This window comes from Gigantopelta aegis, chromosome 15 (genome assembly GCF_016097555.1).
Source record: "Gigantopelta aegis isolate Gae_Host chromosome 15, Gae_host_genome, whole genome shotgun sequence".
Classification (NCBI taxonomy): Eukaryota; Metazoa; Mollusca; class Gastropoda; order Neomphalida; family Peltospiridae; genus Gigantopelta; species Gigantopelta aegis.
The window spans coordinates 14,478,209-14,502,413 of record NC_054713.1 but is presented as its reverse complement, the minus strand read 5'-3'; the positions used below and the strand labels follow the sequence as shown (position 1 = coordinate 14,502,413).

Sequence of the window (24,205 nt, the reverse complement as noted above, 5' to 3'; positions counted from 1 at the left end):
TCCTGTTACTTACCATTTATAATTGGTGGCATGGAAAGTACTATCCTGTTACTTACCATTTACAATTGGTGGCATGGAAAGTACTATCCCATTACTTACCATTTATAATTGGTGGCATGGAAAGTACTATCCTGTTACTTACCATTTATAATTGGTGGCATGGAAAGTACTATTCTGTTACTTACCATTTATAATTGGTGGCATGGAATGTACTATCCCGTTACTTACAATTTACAATTGGTGGCATGGAAAGTACTATCCTGTAACTTACCATTTATAATTGGTGGCATGGAAAGTACTATTCTGTTACTTACCATTTATAATTGGTGGCATGGAAAGTACTATCCCGTTACTATCGTAGATGACTGGGTACACAGGCTTGTCTTGTATGATGGGTAAATATGCTCGAAGATGGCTGTCAGTCTGAAGTTACAATGAGTAAAAATTAAAATACAACACTCAACAAAACATTTACTCATTGAGTAGGTGTACAATCAGGGCTTCTATATTATGGTAGCCTCACTCTCATGGCCAGTGATATTCAATATTGGACTATTAAATAACTACTATCGCCGTGCCCGACAGCTAGTGGAAAAAAAGTTGTCTACTGCTGCATTTAAGTCTATTTTGTAAATTTGAATATCCTGCCCCCACCCCCAGACCCCAATCTGGGTGTTTTTAAGCTCTATCTCCCTCTTTAGGTGACATATCTGATTATTACTATTATTTAGTACAATTTCGTCAACTTAAAGAGAAGTAAGGCTAGTGAGTTTTTCATCGTGGCTAGTAAATTTTTTATATCCCTGATCCCATGGCTGATGCGCAGTCGGTCTGGGATCGATCCCCGTCGGTAGGCCCATTGGGATATTTCTCGTTCCAGCCAGTGCACCACGACTGGTATATCAACGGCCGTGGTATGTACTACCCTGTCTATGGGATGGTGCATATAAAAGATCCCTTGCTGCTAATCGAAAAGAGTAGCCCATGAAGTGGCGACAGTGGGTTTCCTCTCTCAGTATCCTATGGCTAGTGGATGTTATAAAGATTCTAGAAGCCCTGGTTTATATCTTGCTTGGCTCATTGAAACTCACATTCACAATTGGCAAGAGACGTTTTGCTAAAGTGCCGATGAGAATTTTGTATTCCAGCTCAAACTTCATGCGGACTTTTTTTTTCTTCTGAATTTACAGTATTGACAATATTATTTTGTCTTTGTAATGAGTAAGTCAATATGCTCCAGTGGTATCGTTAAACAAAACAAACTTTTAACTTTGTAATTAGTAATATACATGTATGTTCCTATTTATCTTTCAATCACTTTTACCTAATTAAAGATACATACTGAGTATAACTTCATCAGCTCTGCGGCTGTGTATTCCTGTGTTTGACCCAGAGGTTTGAATTTGATTTCTCCTGGTGGTTTTGCAGTATAAATAAAAGGTCCTTTCACAGTGTCAAGGTCATGAGTTCCTATAGCAACCAAGCTTCTCTTCCTGTAAACATTTTTATGAAAATCAAATTACTAACAGTCTAAAATATGAAAATTTTGATTTGCATATTCCGAAGCAGATTTTAAAAATTAACTTAAGAATTTATTTTAATAAATGAGTATAGGGAGTGATCATTTATAAAACCAGTAAATTAATGATAGAAAGTCAGTTTATAACTAAATTTGTTATCAAATACATTTTTTAAAACTTTCTCTTTAATAACTTTTGTTGTTTTTATAACACATGCACGACTAACATCTGATAGAAGAATTATAAAAAAACACCCAAAAAACAAACAAATATCCTAGACGAAGTGAGATATGTATAACCAAACCTGCAAATGTTTTGATGAAGTTTGTTTTCAAGTGAAATGAAGCTCTCATATTAAACTAAGTGAGATATGTATAACCAAACCTGCAAATGTTTTGATGAAGTTTGTTTTCAAGTGAAATGAAGCTCTCATATTAGACTAAGTGAGATATGTATAACCAAACCTGCAAATGTTTTGATGAAGTTTGTCTTGAAGTGAAATGAAGCTCTCATATTAGACTAAGTGAGATATGTATAACCAAACCTGCAAATGTTTTGATGAAGTTTGTCTTGAAGTGAAATGAAGCTCTGATAATTATCCTGGAAAACAAAAAACGGAAAAATGATATATATACACGGAAAAATGATATATATACACGGAAAAATGATATATATACACGGAAAAATGATATATATACACGGAAAAATGATATATATACACGGAAAAATGATATATATACACGGAAAAATGATATATATACACGGAAAAATGATATATATACACGGAAAAATGATATACAAGGAAAAGTAAGGAAGGAAATATTTTATTTAACGATGCACTCAACACATTTTATTTACGGTTATATGGTGTCAGACATATGGTTATGGACCACATAAATATTTTGAGAGGAAACCCACTGTCACCACTTCGTGGGCTACTCTTTTTTGATTAGCAGCAAGGGATCTTTTATATGCACCATCCCATAGACAGGATAGTACATACTGTAACGTCTGACAACACTATATCTTGATGTGTTGTAAAGCAATTCGATTTATTCAGGGACCGTAACTCTTAACATTATGGCGTAAACACAATATATATCGCACATATCACGGCCTTTGTTACACCAGTTGTGGAGTACTGGCTGGAACGAGAAATAGCCCAATGGGTCCACTAGGTTTTATTGTTTTAATGGTTTTAGTATGCACAAAACACATGCACCTAAACCTTTGGCTAGGAGCTGTAGGGACATGCATTTACCTGTCTAAACACATGACCTCTGACCAGGGACAGTGACGATCAACCAATAGACTGGCCAGCTGTGTTTGACCCAGTTGGTGGCTATTCATTGTCACTCACCTGACATTCCTTTACATGTTACAAACTGCACAGGCTACACACTCTTGATCTGCCTTTAACCTATACTGGGATAATTGACTTTTTGACGATTGATGTTACCGCCCTAAAGCCAACAGCTGAAGCGTTTGTTTGACTATTTATCCGTATTCTCCAGAATAAAGAACCTTATTAAAAACCATCTTCACCGAGTCCAGTTATCTGTTTGGGGGAAGTAACAATGGAGCCGACCTTTCAGTTTCTGGAGATGGGAAGATAGTCGTCTGTCATCGGGAATCATCATTTGTTGCTGAAACCAGTCAACATCGGGAATCATCATTTGTTGCCGAAACCAGTCAACTTCGGGAACCATCGGACATCCTCAGGATTGGAGGTCAAGGCTGCTGTACCTTCGGTTCATCGTTGGATGTTTTGTGGATAATGTGATTTGACATTGACTGATGTGAACAGAATGATTTATTTTATTTTTAACATGTGCTAAATATTGTGATACATGTATGTTGATACAAGTTTGTGATGACGTGAGTAACACATTTTATTTTTAAAGTCTTTGGATGGTTTATATTTAATTTGATTTTTTTTCTTTGCTACTTTAATAATTAATTAGACTTTATTCTTCTAAATACATAATTAAATTTGTTTAGTTTGTTTTGTCCATTACTGTTTACAAATCTAATTGTTTTGTTATTGTTTGTTTACATGTTTAATTTTTAAAAAAATTCTTTTGTTTTGTTTTGTTAGTTTTTTTTCTATTTTTGTTCATGTACTTTTAGAAAAAAGGTACATATTTTACATATTTAATTTTCTTTTTAATTATCTGTCTTTGTTTACATATTTAATTTTTCCATGTGTTTTGGTTTTGACTAAATGTTTTGTTAATTGTTTGGAAACACTCTACAGTTTAAAAAAAAAAATTTTTAGCATAGAGTTGCATATTTATTAATTCAATTTATTTTTATTAACTAGTTAACTTGCTTGAATAATTAAAATTGTCATTATTTAGTTTGGTTGATTTAATTGTTTGACTTTGTGTTTAATTTGGTTAACTTGATTAAAACAAAATTTGGACTTCATTGTTTCATTCAGTTGGTGAACCTGATTTAATTATTTGAATTGATTGATTTGTTTAGTTACTTTATTTAGTTTGGATTTAATATTTAGTTTGGTTGTTTTGTTTATTTTTGATGAACTTAGGTAAATTTGATTTTGTTATTTAATTTGATAATTTAATTTAGAAATTTTGTCTAGTTAATTTAATTAATTTAAAATAAATAAATAAATAGTTATTAATTAGTATATGTATTAACCATTTGCACAGATTTTAATTTTCTTCTTCCATCTTTTGTTTTGATATTCTTGATGTGACATTTTCATTTATAAACCCTTTGACATTTGACAACCAAAGACTAATGGACTGTCATTTGGGTTGGTGTTAGGTTAGAATTGTACTTGCAGCACTTGCACTTGGCACAAGCACTGAACATTGATTATATTCAATGATTTGTTATTCATGTTACAGTGATTTGATAGAATTGCTGGCTTTACTTTTCAGATATTAGTACATTAGAAATAGCACAACTAAAGTACTAATCAAAATTATACCCAGGTGATTTTCCAGTGTTATATATTAGTTATGAAAATCCCTGGAATAAAAACCATAAAAATGTGTCAGTATTATCATGACCTGTTATGGTATTCAAACAACCGATAAAAAAAAGGACAATAAATGACCTGTTATAGATAGAAATATGAGATGTATTTACAAGTTTACCGCAAAACATGTAATTTGAAACAGACTATAACACCCAGTTTTATATTGAACACACCCCTCTGCTTAGCTTAGTACTTGTGATTTGACCCCTCAACTTTAATCAATATCAATCTGGGTGTTATAGTCTGTTTCAAATTACATATGTTTTGCAGTAAAATTGTAAATACAATCTCATATTTCTATCTAAAACAGGTCATTTATTGTCATTTTTTGTACCGGTTGTTTGAATACCATAACAGGTCATGATAATACTGACACATTTTTATGGTTTTTACTCCAGGGATTTTCATAACTAATATATAAGATTGGAAAATCACCTGGGTATAAATTCGATTAGTACTTTAGTGTCTGTTCTTGTTGTGTTGTGGATGCATACATGTACATGTGAATAGTTATGATTGCAATGGTGTTTGATATTTGATGTACATAGATTGGTTGATGAAATAATCAAATTTGGTTTCATTGCAGGTTATTAATTCACAGCTTGCATTTATTTCATATTGCAGCAAGTGTTATTAAATTGTATTTTGTTGTGTTGCAGGCCATTTACTCACTAGTTTGTATTTATTGCAGGCGTTAGCTAGTGTTATTAGTAGTGTATTTTATATTTGATTAGTGTCATAGTTGTTTGTCAAAATGGCAGAAGCTATGAGTGTTGAGGAAATAGAAGCCTTGGCTCAGACTCTTGCTGAGATGAACTTAAAACCCAAAGCTGATACTCCTCAGGTTTTATTTGAATGGATGCAGCAGTATGTGGAATCGCAGAACAAACAGCCAAAGGAGGAAGTGAAGTCTTCTACCACTTCATATATACCTCCCCTCAAAGTTTCTTACTTTTCTGGTGACCCTTCTGCGAAGGGTCATGTAGATTTTGATGTGTGGTTATATGAGGTGGAGTGTCTTTTGAAGACAAAGTCGTTTTTATATGAGGCTATCACACAAGCTGTTCGACAGTCTCTGAGGGGTGAATGTGTATCAGCTGATAGACAAGCTAAAGAGTATTTATGATATTGTAGCTTCCTGTGAAACTCTGATGGCGCAGTTTTATAATGCCAGGAAAGAGGAAGGTGAGACTGTATCAGCATGGAGTCGTCGACTTGATAACCTCATGGGTCAAGCTTTGTCCCACTGGGCTATGTCCCGCTCGTATATACAAGGAGTAAAGATTTTAACAACTGTTGAAATGTTCAAGTTATTTTATATTTCCACATAAACTTTTCTGACATCCAATAGCCGGTGTATTTTTGTACTGGGGTGTCGTTAAACATTCATTCATTCATTCATTCATTCATTCATTCAAGTTATTTAATTTTTGTAAGATTTCAGCAGTTTTGAGGTGAAATGTATAGACGTTAGCATGTTTATACTTAATCAGGGCGGGATTATTTCGGGCACAATGTTTATCACCTTGACCTTCGTGCAATCTAAAACACTGAACACACCAATGTCTCTCTCATAAACAAATGAAAACGTATTTAATTTGAGTTCAAGCACAGTGACATGATACACAACTTAGCTATATGACAGGATACAAACAATTTTCCACAACCTTTTTCAGGATTTTTCAGCTACAATGAACATAACCTAATAATATGTATTTGTTTTGTGGCAGTGGCTGAGAAAGAAAGAAGAAAAAAAAACAATCAGAGAATCGGCCCAGCGAGAGGCTTTGATCCTACAACCAAAAGCATCTCAGGCGAGCACTCTACCAACTGAGCTAACTCCTACCCCTGAGACAAATGACTACCATTATAACTGGCAAGTGTTTTCCCTAGATATCTGGCAAGGAATGGTAGGTAGCCTGAACACTTTTGGAGCATTTTCACCATTTTCAGAGCAATTGGTTTTTCATTAAGAACTAAAAATTTATTAAAATAAAACTAAATGTAATTAATGTACTTGCATTAATAAATGAATAGCAAAATATATAACAGGGGTATTTTATTAAGTAATATATACAGTGAAACCTCTCTAAACCGGACACACTTGGGACCAAGTAAAATGTCCTGTGTTAAGAGGTATCCAGTTTAGAGAGGTTAAGTTCCATACTTATTTTTTTTAAAAGGACCATGAAAAACGTCTGGTTTTGAGGGAATTCCAGTTTACAGAAGGTCTGGCTTTGAGAGGTTTCACTGTATAATTATATTTTGGTCATTTATAAAGGCAATTTTAGAATTAATTATTGAAAAAAGGCTGTTTAATCTCAGAGCACAATGACGCTGATTAAGGCTAGATGACGCTAGACTACTGAGGCATGATGCCACACCATGCTAAAACAAGCCAGACGAAATACTAGCAAGATGAATCCAGTATAAACCAATACTTACTGGAGTGAATGTCACCCTCCTCAGTACAGCAGCCACGGCATGGGGTCGAACTTGGGCGGTCTGCAAAATACACACATTAAAGATATTGTTCAGTTTGACTTTATTGTCAAGATGTCTGTGACTTACTTAAGTCTTTTTAACAACTAAAGTTATACGTCATTAGAAGAAAATAAATTAAGGGTCAATAGATATTTTGTTCAGTTTTCACTTGGGTTTTATTGTTAGCAAGTTCTGATAACAGATGATTTGCAAACATTGGTTTCTGGTTACCTTAATACTTCATTTTGTGTCCTGATATACTTATTTATTCTATACAGAGCAATGAAATATATAAATCTACGGAAACTATAAAAGTGATATCCGGTGAAAAGTCATATTTTCACTGTATTTTAGCTATAGTGAAAATATAGAAATCGTATTTACTTTTTTGTTGAAAGTGCATGATTAAATTATCTCCCTTTGTCTGGTTTCTTCGTATTTAAATTTGATGATTACCAATGCATCCGATCGTATTTGCAATTCGTGAAAATATGGTTTTCACACATCACTCATTGACATAAAAATCATATTTGAAAACCCCCCATCAAATAGCCTGCCCCCCCCCCCCTCTCTCTCTCTCTATCTCTCTCTCTTTCTCTCTCTCTATTGTACATATGAAATTACTGAGGTAAAAAAGTAGTTTGTTTTATTTAACGACGCCACTAGGGCACATTGATTTTTTTTATCTTATCATCGGCTATTGGACGTCAAACATATGGTCAATCTGACACTGTTTTTTTTAAGGAAACCCGCTGTCGTCACATAGGTTACTCTTTTACGACAGGCAGCATGGGATCTTTTATTTGCACTTCCCACAGGCAGGATAGCACAAACCATGGCCTTCGTTGAACCAGTTATGGATCACTGGTCGGTGCAAGTGGTTTACACCTACCCACTGAGCCTTGCGGAGCACTCACTTAGGGTTTGGAGTCGGTATCTGGATTAAAAATCCCATGCCTCGACTGGGATCCGAACCCAGTACCTACATGTACCAGCCTGTAGACCGATGGCCAAACCACGACACCACCGAGACCAGTTTATTGAGGTAAACATCCAGCACTTAAAGACCACTACAAACAGGATGACAAAACCACTTAAACATGCAGACAGTGAAATTTAAAACAAGAAATATATTTCCCAAATTCTTGGCACATAACATTATTTAATTAAATAAAGCTGCTATACCAAATAGTATCCGAGTGGGTCAAAGTTCGAGGTGCACTGAACTTTTCATCCCACAGTCGAGACTACCGGTCCTGCCATTGGTGATAAATGTGAGCGTGTTTGTTTTGATAAAATGTGGTTTCATCTGGACAGTAAATTTCTGTAATATAATTTGAACTACATGTAGTATCAATGTATCAAGTACCACTGTGCTTCAAATGTGAGCGGTGCTACTAAAAATAGCATGAACAATTTTTGTGCAGAACTGGGCTAGTCATAGACGCTTCCCATTATGTCTGAAATGGGCAGCTTAACCCCCCAATTTTTTCTGATTTACTTTAAGGGTGAGAGGTAGTAGTATTTATATCCATGGTGTATATGTCCATTGAAATACTGCACATAACAGTTTTAGCCATATGTTACTAATGTCGTCTATGGAATTTGATTTGGTGGTATACACTGCAATCTTGTCTCTCTATTCTGTAATATTACATTTTACTACTTCAGTGTGTAAATATTAAAGTGACAAAACATAATTCTTAAACACTACAACATATTTTTCACTATTAGAGTTGTTTTTTTATAATTTAAATTCGACATCACTTCCAGTTTATTGTTTAGAATATCTATTTTCGTACATCAAAAATGTTTCTAGTCATCCTGGTTTTTGTGTTACCTGGAGGAAATATTTTCACAATTCTTAAAATGCACCTACATCTGAGAAGTAACAGTTATCGAGTTGAGCTCAAGTATGTATTCCCTGTTTAAACAACACAGACATTTATTTTCACTCTGTTACAAGTTTATCCAAATGTGTTACATGTTTATAGATTAACCAAACTTGGTGTTAATTTTTACATTTAAAACTAGGGTTTGTGCCTTTAAGAATACATATATATGAGAGATTGTAGCTGTGTTTTTAAAGTGACTTACCGTTGGCTGTATAAGTAGTTGTTGTATTTCGCCATGAGGCGGGGTCACAGCCTTGTATCTTGGTGCCTTGATTCTTAACAAAAACAAGAAATCATCCATTGTTTTATGGAAACTTATGTCAGTAACAAATGACACATTTAAATGTTTAAACATTTTAATAATAATAAAAAAGGATTGCCTCTATTAGTGAGAATCTGTTAATACATCATTAAATAACATCTTTTCTTACACACCTGTTGGTGAGAACGTCATTTGTTATCTTTGATATACACTTAATTACTAATAACCTGAAAACTGTATGCTGCTCCTAGGTGATGGACCAGGTCGCTAATGCCATACCATTCAACACAGGCGTATGGGTTCACATTTTTGTAAGGGGGTGGGGGGGGGGGGGGGGGGGGGGGGGGGAAGGGAGGCTGGTTTTTGCCCAAATTAAATGAAAATACCCAAATATGGATAACATCATTTATTCATATTATATTACTACCAAACAGTTATATAAGGTTGCAAATGAGTTACTATGCAGTTTTACATGGATTACAACTAATTTTGAATGTAGAATGATGGAAATACATGGTTAAAAAGTCTTGGGTTAGCACATTTTGCCCGAATATCTGTATAATTTTTGCCCGAATTTAAGGTTTTGCTCCAGCACTGGGGGTCAGTTGCCCCCACTGTCCCCATCTTGTACGCTTATGCCATTCAATGAAAAAAAGTTAATATGAAATTAATTTTGTCTGTGATGCATAAAGTTAGCTATAAGTGCAAGGGCTATAAACATGTTTTAGTCGGAGAAGACGTTTAAATTTGCTTAAAACCTGGTTTCTGAGGATGTAAGTATACAATACTACATCAGTGTTAGTTTAGAAATGTACCCATCTCGCATTCATACGTTTTAAAACAACTCATTGTAAGATAAATGGTATGTAATGGCCACTCATTCAGTATTCTCTATCTCAAGTCCATTACTAAGGTTACATTGATCAATAAGCTATTTTAAAGACAAATTGTTTTTCTGTTTAACAACAACACTGGAGCACATTGATTTATTAATCACTGGCTATTGGATGTCAAACATTTGGTAATTTTGACAGTCATAGAGAAGAACCCACTACATTTTTCCATTAGCAGCAAGGGATCTTTTATATGCACCACCTCACAGACAGGTAGTACATACCACAGCTTTTGATATGCCAGTCGTGGTGCACTGACTGGAACGAGAAACAGCTCAATGAGCCCACTGACAGGGATCGATCTCAGACTGACCGTGCATCAAGCCATTGCTCTACCACTGGACTACGTCCCGCCCCAAAATAATATTTTACGTATCAAATATTATACAGAAGTCCACTGCCAATGCATCAGTCAGATTTATAGTTGTAAAACGGATAAGAAAAGAAAACAATTATTCATTTAACAGATTTTTTGTAACTTATATATTCTGGTAGGCAATAAATGATTAAAACATTATTCACATAACTGAACAATCGGTTAAGTAAAAATCACGAGAACTGACTTCTGGTTACCTAAGATTTTGATATATTGTCCACCACTAAATTGGTATTTTCTGACACAAATGACAAATCTATCAAACTGTTTACATACTTTTCTAGGAAGACCAATATTCCTCGGGTGAGACCTTCCATACACAACAGGTCATATCTGAAATGCAACGCAAATTGTAAATCAAGCATTGTCATACATGTACACATGATATTTAAGAAACAATTTAATAACAATTACGATAACATTCAGGAATCAAACTGCATCAATGCACAATCTTATTAAATACTGTAAAACAGTGGGGAAAATGTGTGCACATAAAGTTTGTACAAGTTGGCAAATTTAAAAGCATACATTACCCGGGAATTTTCAATGCAGTTATGCACTGAAGATACCAAAAGTACGAAAGGTAAAAGTACATATCCTAAAAGTTTTACATCTGTCAAAGTAAATGGAAAGTTTTTTTTTTTTTATGACATCACTAGAGCACATTGATTTATTAATCATTGGCTATTGGATGTCAATTTTCACATATACATGTAGTCTTAGGAATGAAAACCAGCTACATTTTTCCATTAGTAGCAAGAGACCTTTTATATGCACCATCCGACAGACAGGATAGCACATACCACGGCCACTGATATACTATTTGTGGTGCACTGGCTGGAACGAGAGGAAAATGAAATGCAGTGTCCAATTCAACAACCACATAGAAACGTATGATCCGTTTCGTTTTTATTATGTACTCTCAAAGTAATTTGAGGGTTTTTTCTGGCAGAAGGTAGTACTAAACCAAATAACTTCTGGCTGGGTCAAAGTTCGAGGTGCACCCAACTTTTCATATAGAAGTGAACAGTCCTGTGATTGGTGATAAATGTGAGTGTGTTGGTTGTAAAAAATAGTTTCATCTGGGCAAAAAATGTATGCAATTTTATTTCATCTAGTACCACTGTGTCAAGTAGCCTTTGTTTGAAACATGTATGGGGTACCTGTAAAAAAAAGTACTTGAAATTTGTGTGGAACTAGGGTAGTCATAGACGCTACCCATTACCTAAGAAATGAGTAGCTTGACCCCCAATGTTTTCTGATTCACTTTAAGGGTGAGGGGTGGTAGTATTTATATCCGTGGCATTTATGTCGATTGATACACTGCAGGTAGGAGTTTTAGCCACATATGTTACTATTGTCGTCTATGGGATTTGATTTGATGGTATACACCCAAAAAGCCTAAAAGTGATTCATGAAAACTAATGTTCAGATTAGTTTATGTCCAAATACATGTAATTTACCGATTGGCTGGAATGTCAATCTTATATTCGATGATGTCGGACGCATCTTTAGCTTTTTCCTTTCCTTGTTCCCGCTCGATCTGTTCCTTTTCTGAGGTCTACAAACAATAAGATAACAAATGTGTAATACACTCAGATGACTATCACAGGGCTTGAAATTAACGGTGACACTGACGGCAACTGCAACATGAACTGCCAATGGTCAGAGGATTTACTGATGGCTGTTTATAAAAGTTTGCTGCTGGATACAAAATTAATGCTGTCGGTTAAAGGGATAATTTTTTTAGTTTTTAATTTAATGGTTATTTGTCGTAGAAGTTACTGTTTAAACTTGCTGTGGATAGGCTCACAATTGCCATAAGTAACAACAGGATTTCTGCCAGAGGGTAAAACGGGTATGGCACCATACCCAAATGTTTTGGCAGATTTTTTTTTAAAGTTAACCTTTTGACAAAATTAATTACTCTTATCATTACTGTATGATTTTCTTAACCTTAACCCTAAACGTAACCCATTTTCTTTCTGGGGGAGGCCCCCCCCCATACCCCCTGCTGACTGTGGTTGCATTCAATTCCATAGAGCCATACTCAAACATTTCTTTCTAGCAGAAATACTGAACGAGTGTCTTTAAGTTTGAGCCCTGCTAGCAATCATATTATTCATACCTGGTACATGACCTTCTAGTAGTCAGTATTCCTGAAGGTATACAATAATAAGACAGTGTGTATAATTATATATTTAGAATTATCAAACTATACATGTGCAAAGTTAAAACATTTGGTAATTTTGACTCATAGTCATCAGTGGAAACCCACTACATTTTTCCATTTGCAGCAAGAGATCTTTCATATGCACTTTCCCACAGACAGGCTTTTGATATACCAGTCATGGAGCACTGACTGGAACGACAACACCATCAAAGCATATTTATTTATCAATCATCAACTATTGGATATCAATAATTTTTGACAATTCTAAGTTTTCAGGAGATATGCACTTTTCACACAGACAGAGCATCAGGTCAGGTCAGGTCATGTCAGGTCATATGGCTTAATGTGCACATTCAGCGCAAGCTGTTGTAATGCACGCCTGTCATAGGCACAGGTGTCCACCAGGGTTGGCTCCTCCGTCCAGAACAGGAAAGGGTTCGGGTGGGTGGGATGGAGGAGGGAACGCCTGCGCTGGCATGTACAAGAGAGCACCGGAAGCCCGACCAGGATCGGAAGCGGGTGGGGGCAGAGCATCACATACCATGACCTTTCTTATTACTGTTGTGGAGCACAGACTGGAACAGTAAAAAACACAACCAGAAAATGGGTCCACTGAGGTGGTTTGAACTAAGCACTTCAAGCGAGTGTTCCACCACGCATGTAGGAAAGTTAGTTTTTTTGTTTAACAACACCACTAGAGCACATTGATTAATTAATCATCGAGATGGATATCAAACATTTGATAATTCTGACACAGTTATCAGAAGAAACCCACTACATTTTTCCAATAGCAGCAAGGGATCTTTTATATGCACATTCCCACAGACAGGAAAGCACATACCACGGCATTAATTGACCAGTTGTGCTGCACTGGTTAGAACGAGGAAGAAAACAATAAGCTGAATGGATTCAACGAGTTTTCCCTAAAGTAGATGCAGTAAACAAATTCTACAGAATTAAATATCTTGACCATCATAAATTTGTACTGTCATAATGATAAATAAAAAGTGGTTTGTGACAATGTGAAATGTTTTGATGTGATGAACATCTCTACTCACGACTTCATCCAATTCTACTCCAAATTCAAAACACAGCTCGTCAAATTCCTCCTCACCTACAACACAATATGTACACATCAGCATGGTTCTTTCTTTCTCAAAAATGGATTTATGAAAGATATTTATTTAAAATTATGTATTATATACTGCAAGTATATGTACACACATGAAATATGTATATAATAAACTTGTATAAATCCTTTCTGTATTACTTGACCCCATTGCAAATACCTAAAAAGTACACATAATAAATCTTTAGTTACTTATTAGTATACCTGGTATACATGTTCAAAGTAAAAAACATTGATAATTTAGACAAACATATACATGTACCGTAGGTTTCTCAGGAATGTATCCACGTTGGATCCATGGTGTTACATGGGGCTAAGCCCCCTTCCCCTCCCCCCAAAAATGCTCAACAGTTTTAACCAATTTTGGCATAATATTCAGTTAGTAATTAAAGTCAAAACCAAATGTTAACAACTACAATAAAGTACTCTCCTACATTTAATTACTGTTACATTTTCACCAAATTTTGTCCATACACCAGTTGTGCAAAAACCATTACAGTGACATATATTCCACATATGAGACAGTAACGATGTCACCAGTATCGACTTCGTTGATATCGCATAGGACAAAAAACATGCAGCATGTTTTCTGCTGTGTGCCATATTTTGCTTTTTTATGGAATACTCTTCTAGAAGGGTGAGAGCCTCCAAAGTATGTGACATAATTACTATAAAATCAATGTTCTCTAGTGGTATCTTTAAAAAAATAAAAAATAAAATAAAAATAAAAATAATATGACGTCATCACGTTTGCTTTCATATAATAACATGTTATGACGTTAAATTAAGTCATATCCTTTCACCCCTCTTAGAGAGTATTCCATAAAAAGGCAAAATGGCAGCTGACACAAAATTATACATGCTTTTTGCCCTATGCGATCTCAGCGAAGTCGATATACATGTAGGTGACATAGTTATCATCTAGTATGTGGAATCTGTCATGGTAATGGTTTTTTCAATGTTTCTGTCTGGACAAAATGTGGGTAAAATCTAACGAAAAATAAAGGTAGGAGAGCAATTTATCATACAGGTAGTTGTTAGCATTTATGATTTTGGTTCGGACGGTTTGGTTTGGTCCCAAGTAATTAAAAAACCTATTTGGGAACGGATGTGGGGAATACCAAAGTCGACCCTAAAAATATGGTTGCCTTCTGGGTACGGTTATAGAATATGTCTGCCACCTCCTAAGTACAATTATTTACTGTACACTAAATAACAAATCTGTAATTTTCGATAATTTTAACTACTCTGATGATTATTAAAATAAACCAATCGCCTGTCGAGTCATTTGTACATATTTTTAGCCTTCTGCTACTCATTCTTGTCCAGTATTTGAAATTGTCTATGCACAACTTGGCATGCTTTCGATGGTTAGCCCCCACACCTTTCAATGGTTAAGTTTAAGTTCAGGTTACTTTTAGTGTTAGTTAGTCTTTAGAGCCTTGATATAGAGGGGTACGGGTCGAACTTTTTCACACAACTCTAATTCATAAATTCTTATTCATGTAATTGTGGGAGGGTGGAATGTAGTGCATCTAGTTTTGTCATGAAGTGCTTCTCACAACGGCACGAGTTTAAGAGTTAACGGAAACATATGACAAGTTGGTACGCACTGTATGTCCTCCCTAGAGCTTTAAACAGTTCGTCGCGTTTCACGCTTATTACTGGCATGATATAATTTATAAAATACAGATTAATTAAAAAGACATAAGAACTTTTAATTGTTATAAAACATGAGAAGTTAGGAAGGATGATGAAAACATGGAAGTAGTTTACAGACTTATTTTGTGAAGAGCGTTTCCGACATCAAACCGGAAACACTTTTTTGTGTTCAGCCAGACCGATCAGACAAAACGTTCGATAGACTGGATTATACGTTAAACTAATTATAAGCACGTCGGGGGCCAGTCAAATAGTTGGCGTACGTTAGCGTCGATTGGTGTCGCTGAACACGCAAATTAATACTCTAAATTGCTACACCTGACAAAACGTTTGCGAGCTTTTTCTTTGATAACATATTAAAATAACTCTTAACAGTTGCCACTCAAGAGCTGCCTTTATTTCAGGCACAAAGTGAAACAGCTTGTGTTAAAAGGTTATTGGGATCAAGGACGGCTAAAAGGTGAAATAGACTTATTTAAAAAAAAAAAGCAAACAAAAAAAAGCGCTCCATGGCCAGTCCAGTGAGAGAAAATCCAAAAACGTCATTTACAAAAGTGAGTAAAAAACGTAAACGTGTTGAGCTGTCATTGTCCGAGAAGGTGAATGTTATAGATCAGCTTAACAAGAAAGTTCCACAGACCAAAGTTGCTCAACAATTTGGAGTTTCACAGGCACAGATTTCACGAGTAGCAACCAATAAATCTAAAATCTTGTCCCTTTGGGAACGGAGTGAAAACCCAAACCGAAAAAGACAACGGTTTGGAAAAAATACAGATGTCGAATCAGCTATGAAAAGCTGGCTTGTGGAAGCCCGCAATAACAACATTCCACTTACAGGGATAGTTCTGAAGGAAAAGGCGAAGACATTAGCGCAAACACTAAACAAACCCGACTTCATACCTACAAGTGGATGGATTAGTCGATGGAAAGAAAAATGTTCTTTGTCAACGAAAAAGCCGAAAAAAGTCGAAGATTTGCATGCTGCTGAAAAATGGGTCAATGAAGATATCCCCAAACTGCTGAAGCAATACAGCCCAAATGATGTATATACTGCAAAAGAAACCGGTCTGTATTTCCGTGCCACACCAGAGGGAATTTACGTTATAAAAAGTGAACAGAAAAATGATAAAAGTACAGAAGAGGACAAGATGACTGCACTTGTTGCCTGCAATATGTCGGGAACCGACAAAAGACGTCTACTGCTTATTGGTGAAAACAAAATCCCCAGCTGTGTTACTGGTATTCCTGTCGATTACATGCTCAGTAAGCGTGCCTGGATTACTAGCGACATATTTAGACAGTGGTGCTTTAATTTGGACAGAGATATGAAATCCCAGAAAAGAAAGATTGTGCTAATTGTCAACCATTGTTCTGAACACCCAGTGGACCTTGTTTCAAAGCTTGATCACGTCAAACTTCTTTTCTTCCCGCTAAACACAAAACAACCTTGTGAGCAAGGAATCTTGACCAGTCTGAAATATCTGTACAAGAAACAGATTGTGCATCGCATCGTGGCTGAACTTAACATCGGAAACAACATAGAGACAAATTCCTGCGTACGAGAAATAAGTCTACTGGATGCAATCCACATGCTTCAAAAATCGTGGATTGAAGTTACAAAGGAAACTGTTATCAGCTGTTTCAGAAAAGCAGGGTTTCAATTGGGAAGTGCAGATGAAGATGTACCAGAAACTGATGAACATTATACGGCACCTGACGGAATAAGCCAATTGGAGTTTGACAAATTTGTCAAAGTGGACGAGAACATACCGTGTTTTGGCATACGGCCCGATGATGAAATCTGTGCCAGTATTCTGAATGCTGAAACATTGGGTCAGTCAGACGAAAACAACGACAAGGAAACAAACGAGTTAACCAGGACAACAGGGTCTGACGCGTTGAAATCGCTGGTGACTGTCAGACGATATCTGGAGTGTCGTGGCGTAGTGAACTTCGAAGCCTTCTATTCATTGGAAACTACAGTTCAGTCAGTGATTCGAGGTGCAGCGAAGAAAAGAACCAAAGAGTGACTATATAGTATAATAGTCTTCAGAAACTTCTTCGAACATTCATAAGTGAGCGTTCGACAAATCCACTAGCCCTTGGTCCCGGCTAGTAAATATTTGGTCTGGGCTAGTGGAAATTATTAACTGTATTACTATAATACATAGGGCACTAGCCAAGGTTTATTTGAGGGCTAATGATACATAGGGCACTAGCCAAGGTTTCTGTGAGGGCTAATGATACATAGGGCACTAGCCAAGGTTTCTGTGAGGGCTAATGACACATAGGGCACTAGCCAAGGTTTCTGTGAGGGCTAATGACACATAGGGCACTAGCCAAGGTTTCTGTGAGGGCTAATGACACATAGGGCACTAGCCAAGGTTTCTGTGAGGGCTAATGACTTTCTCAAACATTTGTCGAATACTGCATCTGGGGCGAGACGGACCCCATTGGTAAAGTGCTTGCTTAATTGAGGCGCTGTCGGTTTGGAATTGATCCCTGTCAATTGGGCTATTTCTTGCTCCAGCTCGTGCATCAAAGGCTGTGGTACATGTATGTGCTGTCCTGTAAATGGGATGGTGCATATAAAAGATCACTTGCTGCTACCGGTAATCGACTAAAGTAGCCCATGAAGTGGCGATAGCGGGTTTTCTGTCTCAGTATCTATATGGTCCTTAACCATATGTCCAACACCATATATCCGAAAATAAAATGTGTTGAGTGCATCATTAAATAAAACATTTTCTTCCTTCCTTCAGCTGCAGAGGTGCATCGATTCAAGTACCCAGCATTGAAATAAGTCGAGAACGATCATTCAGGGTTACCAGCAGGTTACTATATATTGTATGTCAAGAAAGTCGAGCATGGTATTTCGTCATAAAACTCACGAAAAAACTACACCACATAAATTTGTGTGTTATTCAAATATATATACATTATGCATATATACATGTTAAGATGTACAAGAATCATTACAAGAAAAGCAATATGAATGAATAAAAATATGTCGCTGTCTGTCGGGGGATTTTATAGAAATAATGTTCAATGGAAATTGTAAAGTTTATAAATGTGTTGTAACATTACCAAGCCCATAGTGTATGGTGACCTGTAGGGTCAACATGGGTTGCTAATTTTAATGCCTTAAATTCAGGAGTACTTTGGCCCAGCTCATTGTCTTAATTTGGCAATGATCCATTTTAGTTAGGCTACCCTCCGACCAGTTCCAGCTTAGGTGACCCTACCAGGAGCTGAAGTTCTGTGTGTCATTAAGAGATGCAAGCGATCTCAACATGTCAAGGAATTTGGTCTGGTATGAGACTGAGAGGTCTTAAGAAACCAGTGACACCATTTGAAAATAAATATTTTTTATTAATCTTTTAATTTGTGATGATTTTTTTCTTTTATCCAGTTATTCACTTAAATATTTGTTAGTTAATACAGCATACATGTACTCATCCTCATCCTAATCACAACTCTATGACTGGTACATTGTTTATTAAAAGCTGTGGTGTGTGTTATTGTGTTGTGTGGATGTTACTCTCTTAGTGCCCGTGGGCGAGACATAGCCCATTGGTAAAGCGCTCGCTTGGAAGTGCAGTTGGTTTGGGATCGATCCCTGTTGGTGGGCCCATTGGGCTATTTCTCGCTCCAGCCAGTGCACCACGACTGGTACAGCAAAGGCCGTGGTATGTGCCATCCTGTATGGGATGGTGCATATAAAAGATCCCTTGCTGCTAATCGAAAAGAGTAGCCCATGAAATGGCGACAACAGGGTTTCTCCCTCAATGTCTGTGTGGTCCATAACCATATGTCCGACGCCATATAACCGCAAATAAAATGTGTTGTGTCATTAGGTAAAACATTTCCTTCCTTCCTCTTCATACGCGCTTTCCATTAACACTGTTTCGCATGTGTTTCAGAGTACACATTTATCAATACAGTGCATTTACAAAGGGCTTTTTCCATATATACCTGTATATGTGATTCTGCACACTGAAAAAAAGGTTGATCAAGGAGAGATTTTTTAGCACATTGATGTCATAACATGAAACATTTACTTTCAACTTCATCCATATTGAATTTAAGCTCATTTCCACGTGCAACCGGCCTCGGTGGTGTCGTGGCAGGCCATCGGTCTACAGGCTGGATCCCAGTCGAGGCATGGGATTTTTAATCCATATACCAACTCCAAACACTGAGTGAGTGCTCCGCAAGGCTCAATGGGTAGGTGTAAACCACTTGCACCGACCAGTGATCCATATCTGGTTCAACAAAGGCCATGGTTTGTGCTATCCTGCCTGTGGAAACGCAAATAAAAGATCCCTTGCTGCTAATCGGAAGAGTAGCTCATGTAGTGGCGACAGCGGGTTTCCTCTCAAAATCTGTGTGGTCCTTAACCATATGTCTGACGCCATATAACCGTAAAATAAAATGTGTTGAGTGCGTTGTTAAATAAAACATCTTTCTTTTTTTTCTTTCATTTCCACGTGCAGAAACGTACACAATAAAACTTGCGGAATCTCAGTGGTAAGACTTATTTAACTATCACAACTGGGTACAAGTTGTACAGTACAAGAAGATCAACCAGCAACCTATAATAATTATTGTTTTCTCAATTTCTCAAAGTTGGTAATTATCCGAACTGAACACTTAGTGTGTTTGTTTTGTTCAACAACACCACTAGAGCACATTGATTTATTAATCATCGGCTATTGGCTGCCAAACATTTGATACTGGTAACAGTGTTTACAGGAAAACCATGTACCGGGTACATGTAAAAAAAAAATATTAGCAGCAAGGGATCTTTTATATGTAAACAGGACAGCACATACCACAGCCTTTAATATACCAGTGGTGGGGTGCGAATAAACCTAATTGGTAATTCTGACATGTACATGTAGTCTTGACTCATGGAGGAATTCTGCGATATTTTTCCATTAGAAGTAAATATAGTGTTGGGATTCGGTTAAAACTTCTGACGCCATACAATCTAATTAAAATTAGCTCCACTATTGGATGTGGATCTAACACCAGCCAGTTGGAGCTCATGTCCACCAATCAAAACCTTACTTGCAGAATTATGCCAGTGATTTAAAAATAATTTGAAAACATTCCGAATTATCCTGAGGGTATATGACATGTTTCGTGTGAATTACGAATGCCTTAAAACATGTTTTATTTTATAAAATAAATAATTTGTAATGTAAAACTGAAGACTGATTTAGTTTTTTTTTTTTATAAATAAATAAATAATTTTTAATGTAAAATTGAAGACCGATAACCCACCCCGTACGTATTGGTATGGTTCGCTGTACTGCGGCCACTAAAATAGACTTGCCCGATATTTTTAGAATTTGTATGCTCCCAAATAACGTTATAAAAGGCGAAGTGCATGTGATTGGTTAATATTTAAATTATTATTTACAGACGAAATGTTACCTGGACATTGGGGACTACACAGTGTTGTTAGTTTTAAATCACTGGCAGGATTCTGCAAGTAAGGTTTTGATTGGTGGACATGTGCTCCAACTGGCTGGTGTTAGATCCACATGTAATAGTGGAGCTAATTTTGATTAGATTGGACGCCATATAACCATAAATAAAATGTGTTGAGTGTGTCGTTAAATAAAACTTTTCCTTCTGTTGGAACTTCATCAATCATCATAATTGATTTGCATTAACCAATCAACTTTCGACTACACTATCTGTTAGGGTCGTATGATCATAAGAGAGCTGTTAACCACTGGGCTTCATCCCTTATTCTGATGCGCTGTCGGTTTGAGATCGATCCCTGTCAGTGGGCCCATTGGGCTATTTCTCGCTCCAGCCAGTGTACCACGACTGGTATATCAAAGGCCATGGTATGTGCTATCCTGTATGGGATGGTGCATATGAAAGATTCCTTGCTGCTAATTAAAAAGAGTAGCCCATGAAGTGGCGACAGCGGGTTTCCTCCTTCAATATCTGTATGGTGCTTAACCATACACGTGTATGTCCGATACCATATAACCGTAAATAAAATGTGTTGAGTGCGTCGTTAAATAAAACATTTCCATTTCATAATTGATTTGCATTAACCGATCAACTTTCAGTTACACAATCGGTTAGTGTCATGATCATAAGAGAGCAGTTTACCAATGGGCTTCATCCCTTATTCAGTGGGTAGAGCACTCGCCCGAGTTCCTTGGGTCATAGAATCGTAATAAACATTCGTGTGTTAATTGTTCAAATTTATATAAAATACACATGTAAATATATCAGGCAGGAAATTGTGTGTGTGAGGGGTGTGTGTGTCTAGACTAGCGATCAAGAGTTTCTATGGGGATTCATGTCATGCTCCCACAGAAAATATAAAAAAAATAATAATTCTACCCCCACCCATCCCTTACTGCATTAGGAAAAATGTTCACAAAGTTAAAGTCAGTTTTGTTTAATGACACCACTAGAACACATTGATATATTAATTATCAGCTACTGGATGTCAACATACGATAAAAATGTAGCTGGTTTCCTCCCCAAGACTATGTGTAAAAATAACCAAATGTTTGACATCCAATAGCCAACGATTAATAAATCAGTGTGCTCTAGTGGTGTTGTCCCAGACCACTGGCTATCCAGAGACCTGGCCTCCGACAGACAGGCCCGTAGTGGTATCTATAGGGGCATGTTAAAGGTACTCTCTCTCTCTCTCGTGATGTCGTAAAACAAACTTTTAACTTTTTACCAAGGAAAAGAACATATAAAAAATCCCTTGTTGCCTTTTGGTTGTATGCTTTTTGGCAATGTTCGGTGGATTTTGTCTCTCTCAAATAAACATCATTTGAATAACCATTTGCAACATTGATTGATAGTCATCAAATAGCTGAATAAGCTGAAGAGAAGTGTGAATATTTAGTTTCCTGAACAAGCAAATTTCTCCAGCGATATTGTCTTACCAAGTTAGTTTTTTGTTTAATGACACCACTAGAGCACATTGCTTTTTACTGATCATCGGCTATTGGATGTCAAACATTTGTATATTTTGATATTATTAGACTTAAGAGAAAGAAAGAAAGAAGTGTTTTATTTAACGACGCACTCAACACATTTTATTTACGGTTATATGGTTAAGGACCACACAGATTTTTTTAGAGGAAACCCGCTGTTGCCACATAGGCTACTCTTTTACGACAGGCAGCAAGGGATCTTTTATTTGCGCTTCCCACAGGCAGGATAGCACAAACCATGGCCTTTGTTGAACCAGTTATGGATCACTGGTCGGTGCAAGTGGTTTACACCTACCCATTGAGCCTTGCGGAGCACTCACTCAGGGTTTGGAGTCGGCATCTGGATTAAAAATTCCATGCCTCGACTGGGATCCGAACCCAGTACCTACCAGCCTGTAGACCGATGGCCTGCCATGACGCCACTGAGGCCGGTCTAGACTTAAGAGAGGAAACCTGCTACATTTTATCATTAATTAGTAGAAAGGGATCTTTTTTATGCACCATCCCATAGACAGGATACCACATACCACAGCTTTTGATATATCAGTGACTCATAGTGCACTTGCTGTAACAAGATTGTCTCACAATAACAAGCACTTGAATAAATTAATATATTTATTAACAATAAACAATGCACCAACAAGTTATGAAAACATAATCCGACAATTCAGTTCAAAAAGAGCTATGGATTGTTTCAGAATTAATCGCATGGGGGATGCGAAAAGCAGGAAGCATTGTAATTACCAGGGCTCGAATTTAACCACAGCACTGGCGGCATGCAATTGCCGTCGTTGAGATATAAACTGCCTTAGGTAGAGAGCACCACTGACTGCACTTTTGTACCATCAGTAAAACTCCTCAACAATGGCAAAATGTATACACCTGGTGTACATTATATCTGCCAGTATATTTGAAATATGTCTACATACAGCAAAATAACATTCTAGTCATGTTTATTTGCTGCAAATGTTACTTTAAAAAACATTTGCCATGGCTGTTTCACCCATGGCAATTCTTTACAAAATTGACGTGGGTTACAAATTCTTAAGTTTGAGTCTGAATTACTATTCCTGGTGGGTTTGTTGCATTTTTTCTTATGCATACATTTTATTCATAAATTCAATGACCACCCCACCCCACCTGTGATCAATTCTGGAACAGACCCTGTGTAATCAAGGTCTCAAGAATGTCATGCATCATACAGGAATAAATAACAAATTAACATTGTCGTCAATGGCATAGCCAGGTTTTTATATTTGGGGTTCCTATTTTTGTGATGGGCAAGCAGATATTTGCCTGAATGAAATGAAAATGCCTGAATCTGGATAACGTTTATTCACATGTGTATTACATGTACAACCAAAGTGTTAAAATTTTGTTTCATTTTGCCTGGACATCTCCATTGTTTTTTTTACCAGAATGTGGAAATTTTCTCAGTCATTGGGAAGGGGGAGGGAGAGAAGAGAGGCAGTTACACCCTCTCCCCAACTTGTATGCTTACAATTGGGAAGCCACCCACACTGGGAGATCCAACCATACTTTCTGTTCGGAGTTTTGTTATGGGAAAACAGGAAAAAAAGAAAGAAATGTTTTATTCAACGATGCACTCAACACATTTTATTTACAGTCATATGGTTAAGGACCACACAGATATTGAGAAAGGAAACCCACTGTTGCCACATCATGGGCTCTTTTCGATTAGCAGCAAGGGATCTTTTATATGCACCATCCCAGACAGGGTAGTACATACCACGACCTTTGATATACCAGCCTTGGTGCACTGGTTGGAACAAGAAATATCCCAATGGGCCC

At 36.7% G+C, this 24,205-nt stretch overlaps 2 protein-coding genes across 3 annotated transcripts in view; one reads left to right on the top strand and one right to left on the bottom strand.

Moving 5' to 3' along the window:
• Positions 1–15,539, bottom strand: part of LOC121390494 (phenylalanine--tRNA ligase beta subunit-like) — a 38,383-nt gene extending 22,844 nt beyond the window's left edge. Inside the window, exons 1-9 of the mRNA XM_041522323.1 lie at positions 15,356–15,539; positions 13,672–13,727; positions 11,904–12,001; positions 10,717–10,773; positions 9,112–9,184; positions 6,976–7,035; positions 2,065–2,120; positions 1,343–1,493; positions 315–423 (exon numbers count right to left, since the gene is read on the bottom strand). Of these exons, the coding sequence (XP_041378257.1) occupies positions 315–423; positions 1,343–1,493; positions 2,065–2,120; positions 6,976–7,035; positions 9,112–9,184; positions 10,717–10,773; positions 11,904–12,001; positions 13,672–13,727; positions 15,356–15,413 (718 nt within the window). The 5' untranslated portion in view covers positions 15,414–15,539. The remainder of the gene's footprint in view (positions 1–314; positions 424–1,342; positions 1,494–2,064; positions 2,121–6,975; positions 7,036–9,111; positions 9,185–10,716; positions 10,774–11,903; positions 12,002–13,671; positions 13,728–15,355) is intronic.
• Positions 15,540–15,595: 56 nt separating this feature from the next.
• On the top strand, positions 15,596–17,975 carry LOC121390143 (tigger transposable element-derived protein 4-like). 2 transcript variants are annotated; one of them, XM_041521892.1, is made up of 2 exons: positions 15,596–17,748; positions 17,789–17,975. In XM_041521892.1, the coding sequence occupies exon 1, from the start codon at positions 15,914–15,916 to the stop codon at positions 17,432–17,434; it is 1,521 nt and encodes a 506-aa protein (XP_041377826.1). In that variant the 5' UTR covers positions 15,596–15,913; the 3' UTR covers positions 17,435–17,748; positions 17,789–17,975. The 2 variants fall into 2 exon arrangements, with proteins under 2 accessions (XP_041377826.1, XP_041377825.1); XM_041521891.1 differs by lacking the exon at positions 17,789–17,975 and having other exon boundaries at positions 15,596–17,588; positions 17,629–17,770.
• The last annotated feature ends 6,230 nt before the right edge of the window (positions 17,976–24,205 follow it).